At 50.2% G+C, this 14,703-nt stretch overlaps 1 protein-coding gene across 7 annotated transcripts in view; it reads left to right on the top strand.

The window, feature by feature from the left end:
* The window catches only part of MYO18A (myosin XVIIIA), a 105,511-nt gene extending 99,647 nt beyond the window's left edge, over positions 1 to 5,864 (top strand). For all 7 annotated transcript variants that reach the window (XM_073004789.1, XM_073004791.1, XM_073004790.1 and 4 more), the window contains one exon: positions 4,475 to 5,864. In XM_073004789.1, coding sequence (XP_072860890.1) covers positions 4,475 to 4,619 — 145 coding nt within the window. In that variant the 3' untranslated portion in view covers positions 4,620 to 5,864. The remainder of the gene's footprint in view (positions 1 to 4,474) is intronic.
* The last annotated feature ends 8,839 nt before the right edge of the window (positions 5,865 to 14,703 follow it).

Raw genomic sequence — 14,703 nt, 5'->3', positions numbered from 1 at the left:
AAAGGTCTGAGTAGCCCTGTTTCATAGAAGATGAAGCTGAGGCTTGGAGAGGTTAAGTCACTTGCCATGTGGTCACGCACAGCTGGGAAGGGTTGTTGCCAGGGTCTGAATGGGGTCTGCCCAACTCCAACACTCTTGCCCTTACCTACTCCTCCACGCAGCCAGTGCAGAGCACATGGGCAACATGTTTACTGTGTGTGCCCAGCAGCACCCATTCAGGAGCTTTCGTTCATCGCCCCAACAGGCTGGGGGCCAGGAAAGGTCCCAAACTGACACCGCAGCTGTGGTTGGTGCACATCAGTGGCCCTAAGCTATTATTGGGCCTTTTGCTTAGTTCTCCCTCCCCCACCCTGCCCCCTCAAAGCTACCTTCCTCTCTGGCATAGATCTCAAGCCTAGGAGTACAAGGCTCCCAGGGCTACAGCCCACACAGCGCCACACCCTACAGCAGACCCAGGAGATGCCTGGCTCTCTCCCCAGCCCTCCCACCAAAGGCCCACACATGGGCGTCACCTCGGTTCTACTCATCTTGTAAGGTTCTAATGAATAGAAATTAGCAGCTGCTGAGTGACAGCCCCCTCCTGGCTCTCCTGCCTCCCCCAGCTCTTCTCCCTGTGGGGAGGGAGATCTAGCAGTTAGGCCCTTTATGCCCACACCCCCACCGTGGAAGAAGGGCAGAGCCTGACTCATTGGAATCCCATTGTTGCCAGTTTCCCTGGTGGGTGGTGACATTTTAGATCACCCTGCTTATGTGAAGCTGTTTTCAGCATGGTGCCCTCCAAGGGCAAACTTGCTGCTTCCCAGGAGGTATGACCCCTGAGTGCAACCCCCTGGGGCACAGACATTTGTCTCCCAGATGCACGAACTAACACACCTGTTGCATGCTTGTGCTGTGAGTAGCTGGACACCTAGGCTGACTTTGAATGCATTATACCAAAAGGGACTGATGTAAGACCTTTTAAGGAATGGAGCAAGTGGAATGGCTCAGCCCTGCTCTGTCACTTCCCCCATGCAGCAGATGGTTACTGGGTGCTCCAGGAGGAACAGGAAGCATCTCTGTTGTACTAGGGAACCAGTGTTGGCTCCATAGTAAGACAAGAGTTGGCCGAGTGCGGTTGTTCACACCTGTAATCCCAGCACCTTGGGAGGCCAAGGCAGGTGGATCACCTGAGGTCAGGAGTTGAGACCAGCCCGGCCAAGATGGTGAAATCCTGTCTCTACTAAAAATACAAAAATTAGCCGGGCGTGGTGGCGCACGCCTATAGTCCCAGCTACTTGGGAGGCAGAGGCAGGAGAATCGCTTGAACCCGGGAAGCTCGGAGGTTGCAATGAACCGAGATCGCACCACTGCACTCCAGCCTGGGCGACAGAGCGAGACTCCATCTCAAAAAAAAAAAAAAAAAGGCCAAGAGTCAAAATATTTGATCAGGCATCTCAGCCTTCCTCTTAGCAGCCCTGCTAAGTGCCCTACACCCCTAGGGCAGGAAGTCAGCTGATGGACCCTGGAGAGAGGTTTGGAAAGCAAAGAGGGCCAGGCCTTTTTGCACACTGCGTCTCAACCCCCAGATGGACATGGGCCTAAAGCTGGGCCATCTCACACTGACTGGCAACTGGCAGATTTCAGACCCCAATGCCATCAGCCCACCATCACCCTTGACCCCACAACCAACAAGAACAAAAAGACCAAAAGCCTGTTTCTTCCACCAGCCATGAGCACAGTTCCTCTTTTCCACCAGGAAAGCTGTAGTCGTTGTGACGCCCTGTATACCACCCCCTCCAAGGAGGATTGGATTCAGTGTTGGTAGAGTGGCACCAAGCCAGAACCTAGTCAACCAACACGGAGCCAGAGGGAGAAGGCCTGGGGAGAGAGAACCTCGGTGGCGCTCAGCATCAACTGGCTTTGGGGTGGGGGCATGGGATGGAGCAGTCTCTTAGCTTCCCATCTGTTGATGAGGACCAGCAAGAATTTACAACAGGAACGCAGCTTCCATAGCACATTCAAGGGAGGGGAGCTGCCGCTCTGGGCTTGCCTGGCGGGAATTAGCTTATGTACCAAATTGTTTGTGACAGCGCTGAGCAGGAGGCACTGGCTTGTGGGGAGGAAGGCTTTTTTAAACAATTTGGTTAAAATGTTCAAATTGCCAACCCTGACTCTTGCCCTGGAGAGGAGGGCAGCTGCCTGCTGTTGACTCCCTGATGGCTGGAGCAGTGGAAGCCAACTAAGAATGGCTAACGATCACCCAAGCTACAGGCAAGGGCAATCTCATGTGTCCGCAGCCCAAGGCAGAGAGAGACATGGAGTTTACCACCTCCCCAGCAGCCTCTGCCACGGCCCAGCGTCTTGATGAAACAGTATGGAAACCTGGCTGTCATTTATCCAGGTGTCTGCCTACTTGGCACAGGAATGTGGGCTTGGGGAGTGGAACCCCCACCTTAAAAAGAGGTGAGGCAATGGAAAGGACCAGAGGGCCCTGATTCAGCAATTTACAGCACCTCAGAGCTCGCCAGCAGCCTCTCATTTGCATCTGGATTCTAGCCCTGGCATCTGTCTCACCCCCCTCTGCTCACAAAGTTACCCCACTGTCTTTCCACAAAGCCAGGCGCTCGTTAGCCTAACTGCAGACCATAGCCCTGAGTGCCCAGAAATTTCATGTAAAAAATGAGAACCAAACCAGGCTCCCACTAATTTAGAATTGAAACAACCCCAAAGCTAAAATAACCCCAATTTTTTTCTATGTTACACAGTCATCAGTGAGCTTTATAATTTTGTCCTTAATTTGATAGGTCTATACTTTGTCCTATCAAAGTAAGACTCATTTATGTTCAGTCTAGTTTGTGTTAAATGTGTTTTGTGCTATCCTGATTCCTTTAAAAATGGTAATTCATTCATGAGAAATATGATAAGTATTAACCAGACTGCCCCATTCCTGAACCATTTTGCATAATTGAACATGTATTCTATCAGCCTCTTCCTTTCCCCCAGGGATAGAGACCGACATCTCTTCATACAACCCCTGGGCTCTCGCCCAAGCCAGCAGGAGAATTCAGGTTTGGTCTTGTGTGTGTGTTTTTTTCCTCTCAGGTCATCCAATCGAGTGGCTGGCAGGGTGAAGTCGTCCAAAGTCTTTGAGGTCTAAGAGTCCCAGATTCAAGTTTACATACTGGCTGTGTGGCCTTGAGGAAGATCCTTTCATCTTTTTTTTACTGGCTTTCTCATAATATTTCATAGGGTTATTGTGAACAATAAGATAGCCCATCTCACATGCCTAGGCCGTGTCTTACACAGAGGAGTGCTCAGTGACCAAATCTTGCCCTCTGCATCTCTCACTGCCACCTTGGGAAAAGCTAAGAAGAAGGTTCTTTCTGCAGAACCTTGACGACTCCTCTTTTGGTTTGGGGTTAGAACTTTAAAAGGGCTAGTAAACAAAGGGCGCTTTTCGCTTCTTAAGTCAGAATTATAGGCAGCAGGGAACATGGAACTCCTGCTTGCCCAAGTTGGAACCCTAGGATCTGGAGGCAGGGCTGCAGCTCCAGAGACCACGCTCAGTGTGGGGCACCAGTAGGAGAGGAGCCACACTGGGCTGTGTTTTCTCCAGTGGTGTTGAAACGAGAGTGCACTTGAACCAACAGAGGCAGTGGAGGCAGGAGGAGTAGGGAAAGGTGGTCCCAAGGCTTTGGGAGAAAAGAGAAGGTGAATGGAGCTGTGAGATGAGGTCTCCTCTTCCCTGTTCAGTGCCATGATCCTGCTCCATCCGGGGGAAGAGGCCTCTTCACATCTGGGATAGCTGGAGGCCTCCAGAGCCAGTGGCCTGATGAAGACTCTGAGTTATGTTATTGTACCAAGAAAGGGGCTTTTCCCCTTGGGCCACCCTAAAACAGGTCTTCCCAGCCTCTCTTTCCTGAGCCTCCATTTCTTGTTAGTAGATGATGGCATGGTCAAAGGTAAAAATCCTCACAGGCCTCAGGGGAAACAGTTCAGATCCAGGAGTATTTGACGGGGAAAGGGCCTCCTTCTCAGAAGGAATCTTTTTAGGAATTACTCGCCTAAGAGAGTCCCTACCCTAGACAAGTAATCACCAGACCTCCAGTCTCCAGGCCAATGTGGTTCATGGACTGCCTGCTTCAGAGCCTTCTGGGGAAGGACTGAAAATGCAGAATTCCTGGGTTGTACCCAGGAGCCAGCGATTCAAGGTTTCTAAGAGGAAAGGCCCAGGAGCCTGCATCAGATTCTTACGCACGCTTGAGTCCGAGACTCACTGCTCTCGGCATCCCTTTCCTCGGAGCTTTAAAAGCTTCCAGAGTTGCCTTCCTCTTACCGCTTTATCTTCCAAATAAGCCAAGGAAGGTTTTTACTTCACAATGTTTGGCTTTTGGGGAGTGCTCTGACGCAGCTTTGTGGGCCTCCAGAACCAAAGGCATGAGTGCTTAATGGAGGAGTGTCATTTGTCCCTAACCTTATTCCTCTGTCCCTGCAGCCCCACCAGCTACTGGAAGTCCCTTGCCCCTGACCGGTCAGATGATGAGCACGACCCTCTCGACAACACCTCCAGACCCCGATACTCCCACAGCTATCTGAGTGACAGCGACACAGAGGCCAAGCTGACGGAGACTAACAAATAGCCCAGGGGAGTAGTTCGCAGCCCTTTCACCCCACGGCCTGTGGCTGCCTGGGCACCACTCCCAGGAAGTGGTGGGGCACCGGTCTCCCCCGCCCGACTGCGGATCTGCATGGGAAACACCCTGACCTCCTTCTGTCAGGGGGACTTTCCAGGCTATGGGTGTCTGATGTCTCCACATGGAAGAGGTGGGGGAAAGAGGAGTTTCTGAAGAGAACTTTTTGCTCCTCTCTGCCTCAAAATGCCAGATTCTTGGCTTCTACCCTGGGCCACCGTGGACAATGGCAGGTGGCCTGGCACTGCATGGCGCCAGCACATTGACCTCCCTCTCAGCTCCCTGCTCAGGGACGGTGGACAGGTTGCCTACTGGGACATTCTAGGTTGCTGGGTCCATGGGGAGGATTGGGGGAGGAGCAGCAATGCCTTCCCTCTCGTGTGGGGTGGGGGCTCTCTTCTTGGTGCCTGCTGTCTTTCTACTTTTTAATTTAAATACCCAACCTCTCCATCACAGCTCCATCCCTGAGAGTGGGAGGGGGCTGCAGGGGTAGCTGGGGCTCCCAAGAATGACTCGGGAATGTCATCTCCATCTTCACCCTTGAGAGAGCAGTCCTTTCTCTGTGCAGCTGGAGACACTGGTGAGCAGAGCCGGGTCCAGGTTCTTAAGAATGAGGTCAGGAGGGGCTCTCCGGTACTGCTGGGCTGGGTTGAGCAAGCCTATACAGACAAGTGTGCGTGTGGACCATCCACACCTTCGGCCCCCACCCCACCCTCTTTGTCTCAGCGTGTTATGTGCAATGACCTATTTAAGATAAACCCATTCCAACTACAGCAGTTCAGGGCGGATCCAAGCACTGCCTCCCTCCCGCTCTGTCCAGGTAGCCTGGACCATAAACTCAACTTGAGAGGGAAGACTTGGGGTTGAGGGCTTGTCATCAGAAAAACTGAAGATGGAAGTTGTGGCCATTAGACATGAGTCCTCACTGTGTCCTGAGCCCATGTCATTCTTCTTCTTCCAACCTCCCTGTCCCCACATACTTACCCCAGACACAACACCATGTGGTCTGGAGGTCCCAGCCCCCACCCTAAAAAGGTTATCCCTAACAACTCCACCAGACTTGGGAGCCCAAGGGCAGTGCCTGGTGCTGCTCCCATCTGCCACCCCTCTTCTCTCCTGCAATTGGTTTGTACTCACTGGGCTGTGCTCTCCCCTGTTTACCCGATGTATGAAATAAAGGCCCTTTTCCTCCTGGCTTCGCCAGTTTTCCTGCCTGCTCCTTCAGGCTCAGGTAAAGTCCAGATTGGTCCTGGGGGCGAGTGGGCAGAGGTGGGATTCTGATGGGGACTGTGAGGGCATCACTCTGGTCTCTGGCCTGCTCCCCAAAGTGTCAGACCAGTGCCAGTTAAAGAGCTTGGGCAGCTCATTTTGGGGCAGGCAGAGGTAGTGGGATGAGGGGATTGGCCAAGGAAGACACAAGCCCCACCTTTTATGTAAAGAGCCTAGGGACTGTGATTCAGGTTAGCAAGGGTAGCAGAGCCTCCAAGCCTCATCCTCCCTGGCCTCCACAAGGGAATGTTGAGGTCCCTCTGATTGTTAAATCTCACCAATTACAGAGATTCTATCTTCTCTTCCTCTCTCTCTTTCTTTCTTTTTTTTCTTTCTTTTCTTTCTCTCGCTTCATTCATTCGTTCATTCTTTTTCTTTCTTTTTGGATTCAAGCCCTTCTCATTAGAACATTTTTTAAAAGCTTAATTTTAGCCATTTCAAAGGTGACTTTTTGATCAAAACTTGGCAGAACTAGCTCAGGCCCACAGGGCAACCTGAGTAGGTTGGGAGTACTGTCTCTGCTCTGCTCAGTTCCTATCTTCATGCCCCACTCCGTGCTTTGTTCCTTCATTGACAGCTAAGAGGCAGCTCATGCAGAAAGGCAAGAAACAAACGACACCCCTCCTCCTCTTCTACCTTCTACCTTCTCATTCTGTAATGTGGCCAGTTATAATCCCTGAATGAATAAAGTAGTTTGGACAGATCGGTGGGAAAAGATAGCAAACAGCCCAAGTGCCAAGGCTCTGGTAATGTCAGCCCTCCAGAAAGAGTCCAAAAGGGAAGAAGGGAGAAAAGTCTCCCCCAAAATGAATGGGACAGAGTGTGAAGTGGATTCGTCTCGAACGGAGACTGCCCCCTTCACTGCCCCACGATAGAATAGAGAAGAGGATAGAGACAATAGTAAAAGGGAAGTTACTTTTTTTCTTCTGGAGACAGTCTTGCTATGTTGCCCAAGCTGGAGTGTAGTGGTGTGATCTCAGCTCACTGCAACCTCCACCTCCCGAGGTTCAAGCGATTCTCCTGCCTTAGCCCCCCGAGTAGCTGGGACTTAACAGACATGTACCACCACGCCCGGCTAATTTTTGTATTTTTAATAGAGACGGGGTTTCACCATGTTGGGCAGGCTGGTCTCGAACTCCTGACCTCAGGTGATCTGCCTGCCTCGCCTCCCAAAGTGCTAGGATTACAGGCGTGAGCCACTGTGCCCGGCCTAAGTTACTTTTTTTTTTTTTACAAAAAAATAATTTTAAAAAGGCTGCTAGCTTATGTTCAGTTCTGTCACTCTCATCTTTTATTCCTGTTTTCACTTAGCGTGGTACATTTTCTGTTTCTACTAGGAACTAGTGTGACAAACTCCCTGCCACCTTTAGATGAATGCCCAAATCTGTTCGCTCATTCTGAGTCAAGCCTCTGGTTAACTGGAAACTCCAACATCAACCTCCAATAACCTGGCCTGGGGTAAAAAGCTTTGTTCAAGTCAGAAAACATATTCATTTGCTTAACAGTTGAGAAATATTTCATGACTGCCTGCTGTGCCTAGGCCCTATTTTGGGTGCTGGTGATGGGTAAGGTCCCTTCCTTCATAAAGTGGAGGGAGGTAGACACAAAATACATGCTGCACCTGCTAGTATGTGTAAGCTTGGAGTGGGTAGAGAGGAACACGTCATAGTATCCATCCTCCAGGGATTTGTGGATGAGGGCTGGAGCAGACCCATGTGGAAATAATTACATAAGGCCTAACAAGGACAAAGAAGTTGCTTTGGACTTATTATGGAGGGAGATACTCTCTCTGGCGGGGAGGATTGGGAAAGCCTCTAAAAGGAGCTGCTATTTTGATAGGGACTTGAAAATAGCACTTCCACAGGTAGAGTTGCTGGGAAAGGCATATTGAGAAGAAGAGTTTAAGCAAAGGTCCTGGGGCAAGGAAAGAGAGGTGGTGGTAGAACATGCCACAGGCTGGCTGTGCATTGTCACATGACCAGTGCTTCTCCAAGTTTCAGCTGAGAAGGAGACAATTCCCTTGGCCCCAGAGGAGTCCAGGAGCCTTTAGGGCCACCAAAGCCAATGTTTATTTTGGGTGTACCTTGAAAGCTCTGCTGTTGACCTTACCTGTATGTTCATGGTATCCCTGGTCCTTAAGATGTTGCAGAATGCAAATCTGGCCCTTTGCCAGGCTCAAAGCCAGCCTGCTAGATCCTCCTCTATAACTGCAGATCCCCGGGATTGCTCTGACTCCTGAATGAGAGGCAGGGGCGGGGAACCAGTGCCCCTGTGGGACTCCCCATGGTGCCCAGTCTGTGCCCAGAAACAACAGTGGCAGGCAGTGACCCCTAAATGGTCTTCTTTTGTCTTTGTGTCTCCTTGGCACATTATCCTAGTTGTCCTTCCCCCATCCTCCACCCCCTTGCCTGGTGGCACAGACACTTAGCGATTTGCTCCTTAATTGTCCCCCAGCTAGGCTGCGCAGATGCCGCTCTTTAATCTCTCCTGATAAATGAATCGCACCGCTCCTTTAATCATATGTTCATATCCAAGCCAATTTGAATCAATTTGGCAGGGAGCGTGTTGCAAGAGATGCCATGACTGCTGTTTCTCCCCCAGGGCCCTGGAGCCAGAGCGGCTGCTGTCCTTACCCTCAGCAAAGAGCCCAGGAGGCCCATCCAGGGAAAGGATCGCCTACCTGAATAGTGGGGACTTTTCAAAGTCATCTAATTCGTTCCTGACCTCCAAGCAGGCCATGTGGGACTGGAGGGAGATGGATTCCCAAAGGCCTCAGAAGTGGGAGGGGGATGAGTCCCTTGCCTGCCTTGGTCACTGAATAAAGGGCCCCATTATCATCCCTGGGAGAAAGTACTGCCTTAAATCTAACCCTAATCTCTTCTGTTCCCTGTTCATTTCCACTGCACCGGATCTCTGGGAAGCTGGAACACTTCATCACCTTTTTTATAGCAACACATTCCAGACAAGTCTATGATAATTTGTCCTTGCTTGCTTCTACTGGCGGCCACCCCGACTCCTTCCATCTTTCCCTAGGACATATTTTCTAAAACCTCCAGCCTGGTGGGCAGTCCGACACGTTTGGTAATGTACCAAGCTCTTCTGCCTTTGAGGCTGCTGCCTTTTCACCTCCAGAGTGGTGCCCATGTGCAGTAGGGAAAACAAAGCAAAAATGGACAAAACCTGCCAAACTGAGTTCTGCTTCTAGCACTGCGACCTTGGAGAAGGGGCTTAACCTGTCAGGCCTCAGTTTCCCCAACTGTGAAACAAGGTAGTACTGCTGGCAAGAAACTTCTGGCTTCTAAATTCAGAGATCCTTACCGCAGCCAAAAGAATCTCCCACGCCCTCCCCCTTCATCCCGCTATTGAGGAACTGGAGGGACTGATGGGTGGTGCCAGTGGGGCTTCGAGATTCGGGTGCTGTGGAAGAAACGTCGCACATTCTCCATCGGGAGTTAGTTTCCATTCAGCCACTCGGTTGAATCTCAAGGTCCTCTCATTTCCTCTTCCCTAGTCTGCTCTGCCAGTCCAGGCGGTGCCCGATCATTCGCTGGGAAACCGAAAGCTCATTAGCATATTCATAGATATTTGCATATCCCCTGTTCTTTGGCGCGCGTAGCCCTCTGGTCCCGCCCCTGCCTGGAGGGTCTTTACGCACGTCCCAGAAGCCACGCCCCTTAAAAGGGCAATGGGTTTTCAAGCCCCTGGCGGGCCGCCCATCTGCATTGCCCTTTTAATGATTACAGCGGCATTAGGACCGGTCTACTCTCCCAGCAACCCAGAAATACTGTTTCCCGCCACTTGGAAGTCTTCGGCCTGAGCTGAGGCCCAGGGCCAGTGACTGGGACTGAGAGGCCCCTTCCTACCCTGTCAGTAGTGAGAGCAGGGTTATAAGACCAACAATTGGCCGGGCGTGGTGGCTCACGCCTGTAATCCCAACACTTTTAAGAGGCAGAGGCGGGGGGATCACCTGAGGTCAGGAGCTCGAGACCAACCTGGCCAACATGGTGAAACCCCGTCTCAAATGAAAAAAATACAAAAATTAGCCGGGCGTGGTGGCAGGCACCTGTAATCCGAGCTACTTGGGGGGCCGAGGCAGGAGAATGGCTTGAACCCGGGAGGCAGAGATTGCAGTGAGCCGAGATCATGCCATTGCACTCTGGCCTGGGGGACAAGAGCAAGACTTAGTCTCAAAAAAAAAAAAAAAGGTCAAAAACAGTTCCCATTTGTTGAGCACTTACTATGATGGCCCCAGCCCTTATGCACTTTGCCCTACAAAATTTCATTTCACCTCCATCACAACTCTGTGACGACGTCATCCTGGAGAGAAAACTGAGTCTGAGGGGTGATGTCATCTTTCTAAGCAGAGTCCTCAACTTGCTTCCAGCAGCTGGCCAAGCGTCTCCTAACTATTCTGGCCTTGGCAGAGGATGCAGTGAGAGGCAAGAAAGCAAAGAATCACTGCCGTAGTCCTCATCTCAAATCGCGTGTGCTTGGCATTCGCCAAGGCCTGGCCTCAGAAAGGAAACGCTTCTTGGCAATTTGGGGGGAAAATATCTACTTCACATTTGCGTCGCTCTTCACAATTTTCAGAGCATCCCCCATACATTATCACATTTTCACTTCACTCCCACTGTGCCAGCAATATGAAAAACAGTTCCACATCGCTCGGAATGCATATTTTAAGCTATATTCACTTCAGTCTAATTTCATTACAGTATAACAACAATCCAGACCATTCCCTGCTATTTGATCTGGGAGGAAAGATTTCCAGAGCAGTAGCCATTTTGGAGTTAACAAGGATGCTGGATGTGTTTAGAAGGAATTTGTACAGAGAAATTGAGTCTTCTGTAGTGTGAGCCCCAGTGATGGGTCATATACATAAGGGAAATTCCAAAAAGAGGGTGTGCTTTGCGACTGAAGTCAGTGACATAAATCTCCCAGTGGAATACTTATATGTGCAGATAGAATTTGCTGTAGATATCAAAAGTCAGCTATGACAGTTTTACCAAAAAAGAAAATTCAAAAAGGATATTACGTTTTGACACTATCCAACCAAATTATATTTGAAGTGGCTTAAGAGTCAAAGAGTTTCCACATTTTAATAAATTTTTATATGTTTTGTGCCACATCTATGATCTGACTAGATTAGGAAAAGCAGCAAATGGATTTGGGAAAGAGAGGACACTAGGGAATTTGAAAATGGAAATTAAGAAAAAAAAAAAGAGTTAAGGCTGAGGTGGGTGGATCACCTGGGGTCAGGAGTTCAAGACCAGCCTGGCCAACATGGTGAAACCCTGTCTGTACTAAAAATACAAAAATTAGGCTGGGCGCGGTGGCTCACGCCTGTAATCCCAGCACTTTGGGAGGCCGAGGCGGGCGGATCACGAGGTCAGGAGATCAAGGCCATCCTGGCTAACATGGTAAAACCTCGTCTCTACTAAAAAAAATTCAAAAGATTAGCCAGGCGTGGTGGCGGGCGCCTATAGTCCCAGCTACTCGGGAGGCTGAGGCAAGAGAATGGCATGAACCCAGGAGGTGGAGCTTGCAGTGAGCAGAGATCGCACCACTGCACTCCAGCCCAGGTGACACAGCAAGACTCTGTCTCAAAAAAAAAAAAAAAAAAAAAATTAGCTAGGTGTGGTGGTAGGAACGTGTAATCCCAGCTACTCAAGAGGCTGAGGCAGGAGAATCACTTGAATCTGGAAGGCAGAGATTGCAGTCAGCCAAGATCATGCCATTGCACTCCAGCCTGGGCGACGGGTGAGACTCTGTCTCAAAAGAAAAAAAAGAGTTAAAAAAAAATCTCTGTATGGGGAAGATATAGCCAATAGCTTCGGAAACATTAGAACTTTGAAAGATAGGTGAGTGACAGGCAGCCAGGCAAATATAAAATTGTATGTGATGAAAGAGGTCTCATGGCTCATCTTAACCCTGGGACCTGGCATCAATTGCAGGTTGGCACCCTTGCTTGAGGACTGCTGGGGGACTACTGTCTAAGGAAGAGTGACCCTAGTGAGTGCACTCCCTGGTAGGTTCTGCCCTGGAAGCACAGGTCTCATGGCCTGCCTTTGTGGGTTCCGGGGCACATCTGTGGGAGCTACTGTTTCTGGTGGAAACATACTCAGTCACTGGGCAGGTTTTAATAGTAGAAAGGAGCTTCTTCTCCCAGGAACTGACAAAATAAACCTAGAGAACCAACTAGAAAGTGAGGCAGTCTTACAGCTCTGTTAATGGGTTTCTAAGGTTACATATAGACATGACAAAAGTAGATGGGAAAACACCGATCAATAAATAAATATTAGAAGGGACCTCTGAAAACTGTAAGTAGTTTTACTTGGGGATGTGGGGTTACAGATGAAGTAGTGTGCTTTCAATACCAAGTTTTCATACAGTTTTTAAGTCAGTACAGATGTGTGTAGCAACATCAAAGAAGGCCCCGAAGTGTCATATTAGCTTGAGTATAAGAGTCACTTCTTTCCCAACATTTCATATACAGAAATCATAGCAGGCAGTGGGCGGGGGTTGGTAAACCGTGTGGCAAAGCTGCTTAGAAACTGCTTAGATCCCTTGCTCAGGGAAAGCCATTCTTAAAGCAGCGGGCTTCTCTTGGCATGGCTGAGAGGGAAGCTGGAAGAGGAACAGATTGGAGGGTGGAACATGAACAGGGTATTTAGGGGAGGCGAGCAGGGCGGATGAGACAAGAGCATCTAGACCAAGCCCTCCCACGCAGCCGGGAGCCCTGCAGGTGATAGGTTTAGGTGAGGATGTTTTTGTTAAAGGGACTGGCAGTAGGGTTGGGATGAGGAGAAGCCAAGAGTTGAGAGGGTCATTTAGGATATCTGTGTCATAGTGATATACTTCTTTTTTTTTTTTTTTTTAAGATCTGCAAGCAGGGGGACATGGCTTACTGGCCAGACTTTGTGCCTGGCTGGTAGATTTGTGCTTCTAGTACATGGTTCCATCTGAGAAGGTGTAGCCCCTTAGGGAAGTGTTGTTGCCAAGTTGAGTGACCAGTGAGTTTCTCTGAGAAATTGGAAAATGCGGGATTCCTAGTAAAATGGGAAACTCGGGGGTTGAGGGATCCTGGAAGGTCTGGGAGGAGCAAGTCCCCTGGGGTGTGGGTGTGATCTCCCTCTCCCTCCTCACCCCCAACTCCTTGCTCCCCAGTAGAAATCAGCTACAAATCTCAGCTTGTTGGGAACAGATGGCCTTGGCTGACGAATAAACCACCGCAGGCTGCTCCACCTGTTCTCAGGCTGGAATAATCAGCTCGAGACAAACATCAGCGCTGAAATAACTCATGGCAGCGGGTGATGCGCAGGCACTGATTCCAAAAATCTCTTAAACGGCCCCTCCAACTCTCTCCCCTCCCCAGCCCCTAGAGGCCATGGGGGAAGGTAATGGAGCACAAAAGACAGATAGCGCCCCAAACTGAGCAGGAGGCCGGAGCTGGTAGTGCCACCAGCGGAAATGGGTGGAGGACAGGGCTGAGATATGTGGTGGAGTGGGGGCATCCACTTCAGTGGGGCAGGAAATCATTTCTCAGGAGCACGTAGAGAACATGGGCATTCCTGTGTTGGTCCATGGGCCAAGGCTGAGGAGACTCAACTAGTCCGGGATGGTAGATACCTGAGAATTTAGGATTCATTTGATTTGTTCATTAAAGGAGTGAACTGTAAATAGGGTCAAGCTACCGGGGAATCTCTCAGCAGCTCACACAGCTCTGGCAGCAACCACTGGGGTCTTCTCCCGCTCCCTCTGTCGATGGGTGTCTGGGTGCCCACAGTTGTACAGATTTGTGTTCAGCCTCCCCCAGTTCCCGATGAACTCAGCTGGGCTAACGTTCCCTGGCACTAGCAGATGAGCCCGTCGGAGGAGTGACAGTGCAGGGAAGCAGTGGTGATGGGCAGTGGGGGACGCCAACTGAGATGGGGGTCTGAATCCCTGTGGAGCTGGTCAGGAGAGGGCAGGGAGGCAGAGAAGAAGCTGACTGTTTGCACTGGTTGCCTCAGGCAGCTGGCTCCCTCAGTCTGGCCTCCAGGCCTGGTACACAAAGCAGGGGACTCCAGAGGCTGTGTGGGCTTACAGCGAAGCAGCTTGAAGAGCCCTCCAAACCCCAAGTTGCATTTTTAAGTGCCAGTTATTCTTTCCCCAGTGTCCTGCCTAGGGCCCAGGACATTGGAGACTGAGCCCTCCCCTCTTATTTAGGGTCCTGCAAACCTGTTCTCCTCCAAGCTGGTTCTACCCACAGAGGTGCCGAGGTAGCGCCTGTCCTCCTAAGTGGCTGGCTCTGAGGTTCTCACCCCTGGCTGTTTCGGTTTATATACAAAAAGTTTTAAAAAATAGTATAATGAATGAACCTGTTGATATGGTTTGGCTATGTCCCCACCCAAATCTCATCTTGAATTGTAGTTCCCATAATCCCCATGTGTTGTGAGAGGGACCTGGTGGGAGGTAATTGAATCATGGGGGCGGTTACCCCCATGCTGTTCTTGTGATAGTGAGTGAGTTCTCACGAGATCTGATGGTCTTGTAAGGGACTTTTCCACTCTTCGCTCTGCACTCATTCTCTCTCCTGCCACCCTGTGAAGAGATGCCTTCCATCATGATTGCAGGTTTCCTGAGGTATTCCCCAGTCATGCAGAACTGTGAGTCAATTAAACCTTTCTTTATAAATTACCCAGTCTCGGATATTTCTTCATAGCAGTGTGAGACTGGACTAATACACCTGTTTTACCTATCAAGCAGCTTCAACAGTTATCAC

The sequence above is a fragment of the Chlorocebus sabaeus genome, chromosome 16 (genome assembly GCF_047675955.1).
Source record: "Chlorocebus sabaeus isolate Y175 chromosome 16, mChlSab1.0.hap1, whole genome shotgun sequence".
Lineage (NCBI taxonomy): Eukaryota > Metazoa > Chordata > Mammalia > Primates > Cercopithecidae > Chlorocebus > Chlorocebus sabaeus.
The sequence above is the reverse complement of the archived record's forward strand: the minus strand, read 5'-3'. Positions and strand labels throughout refer to the sequence as shown.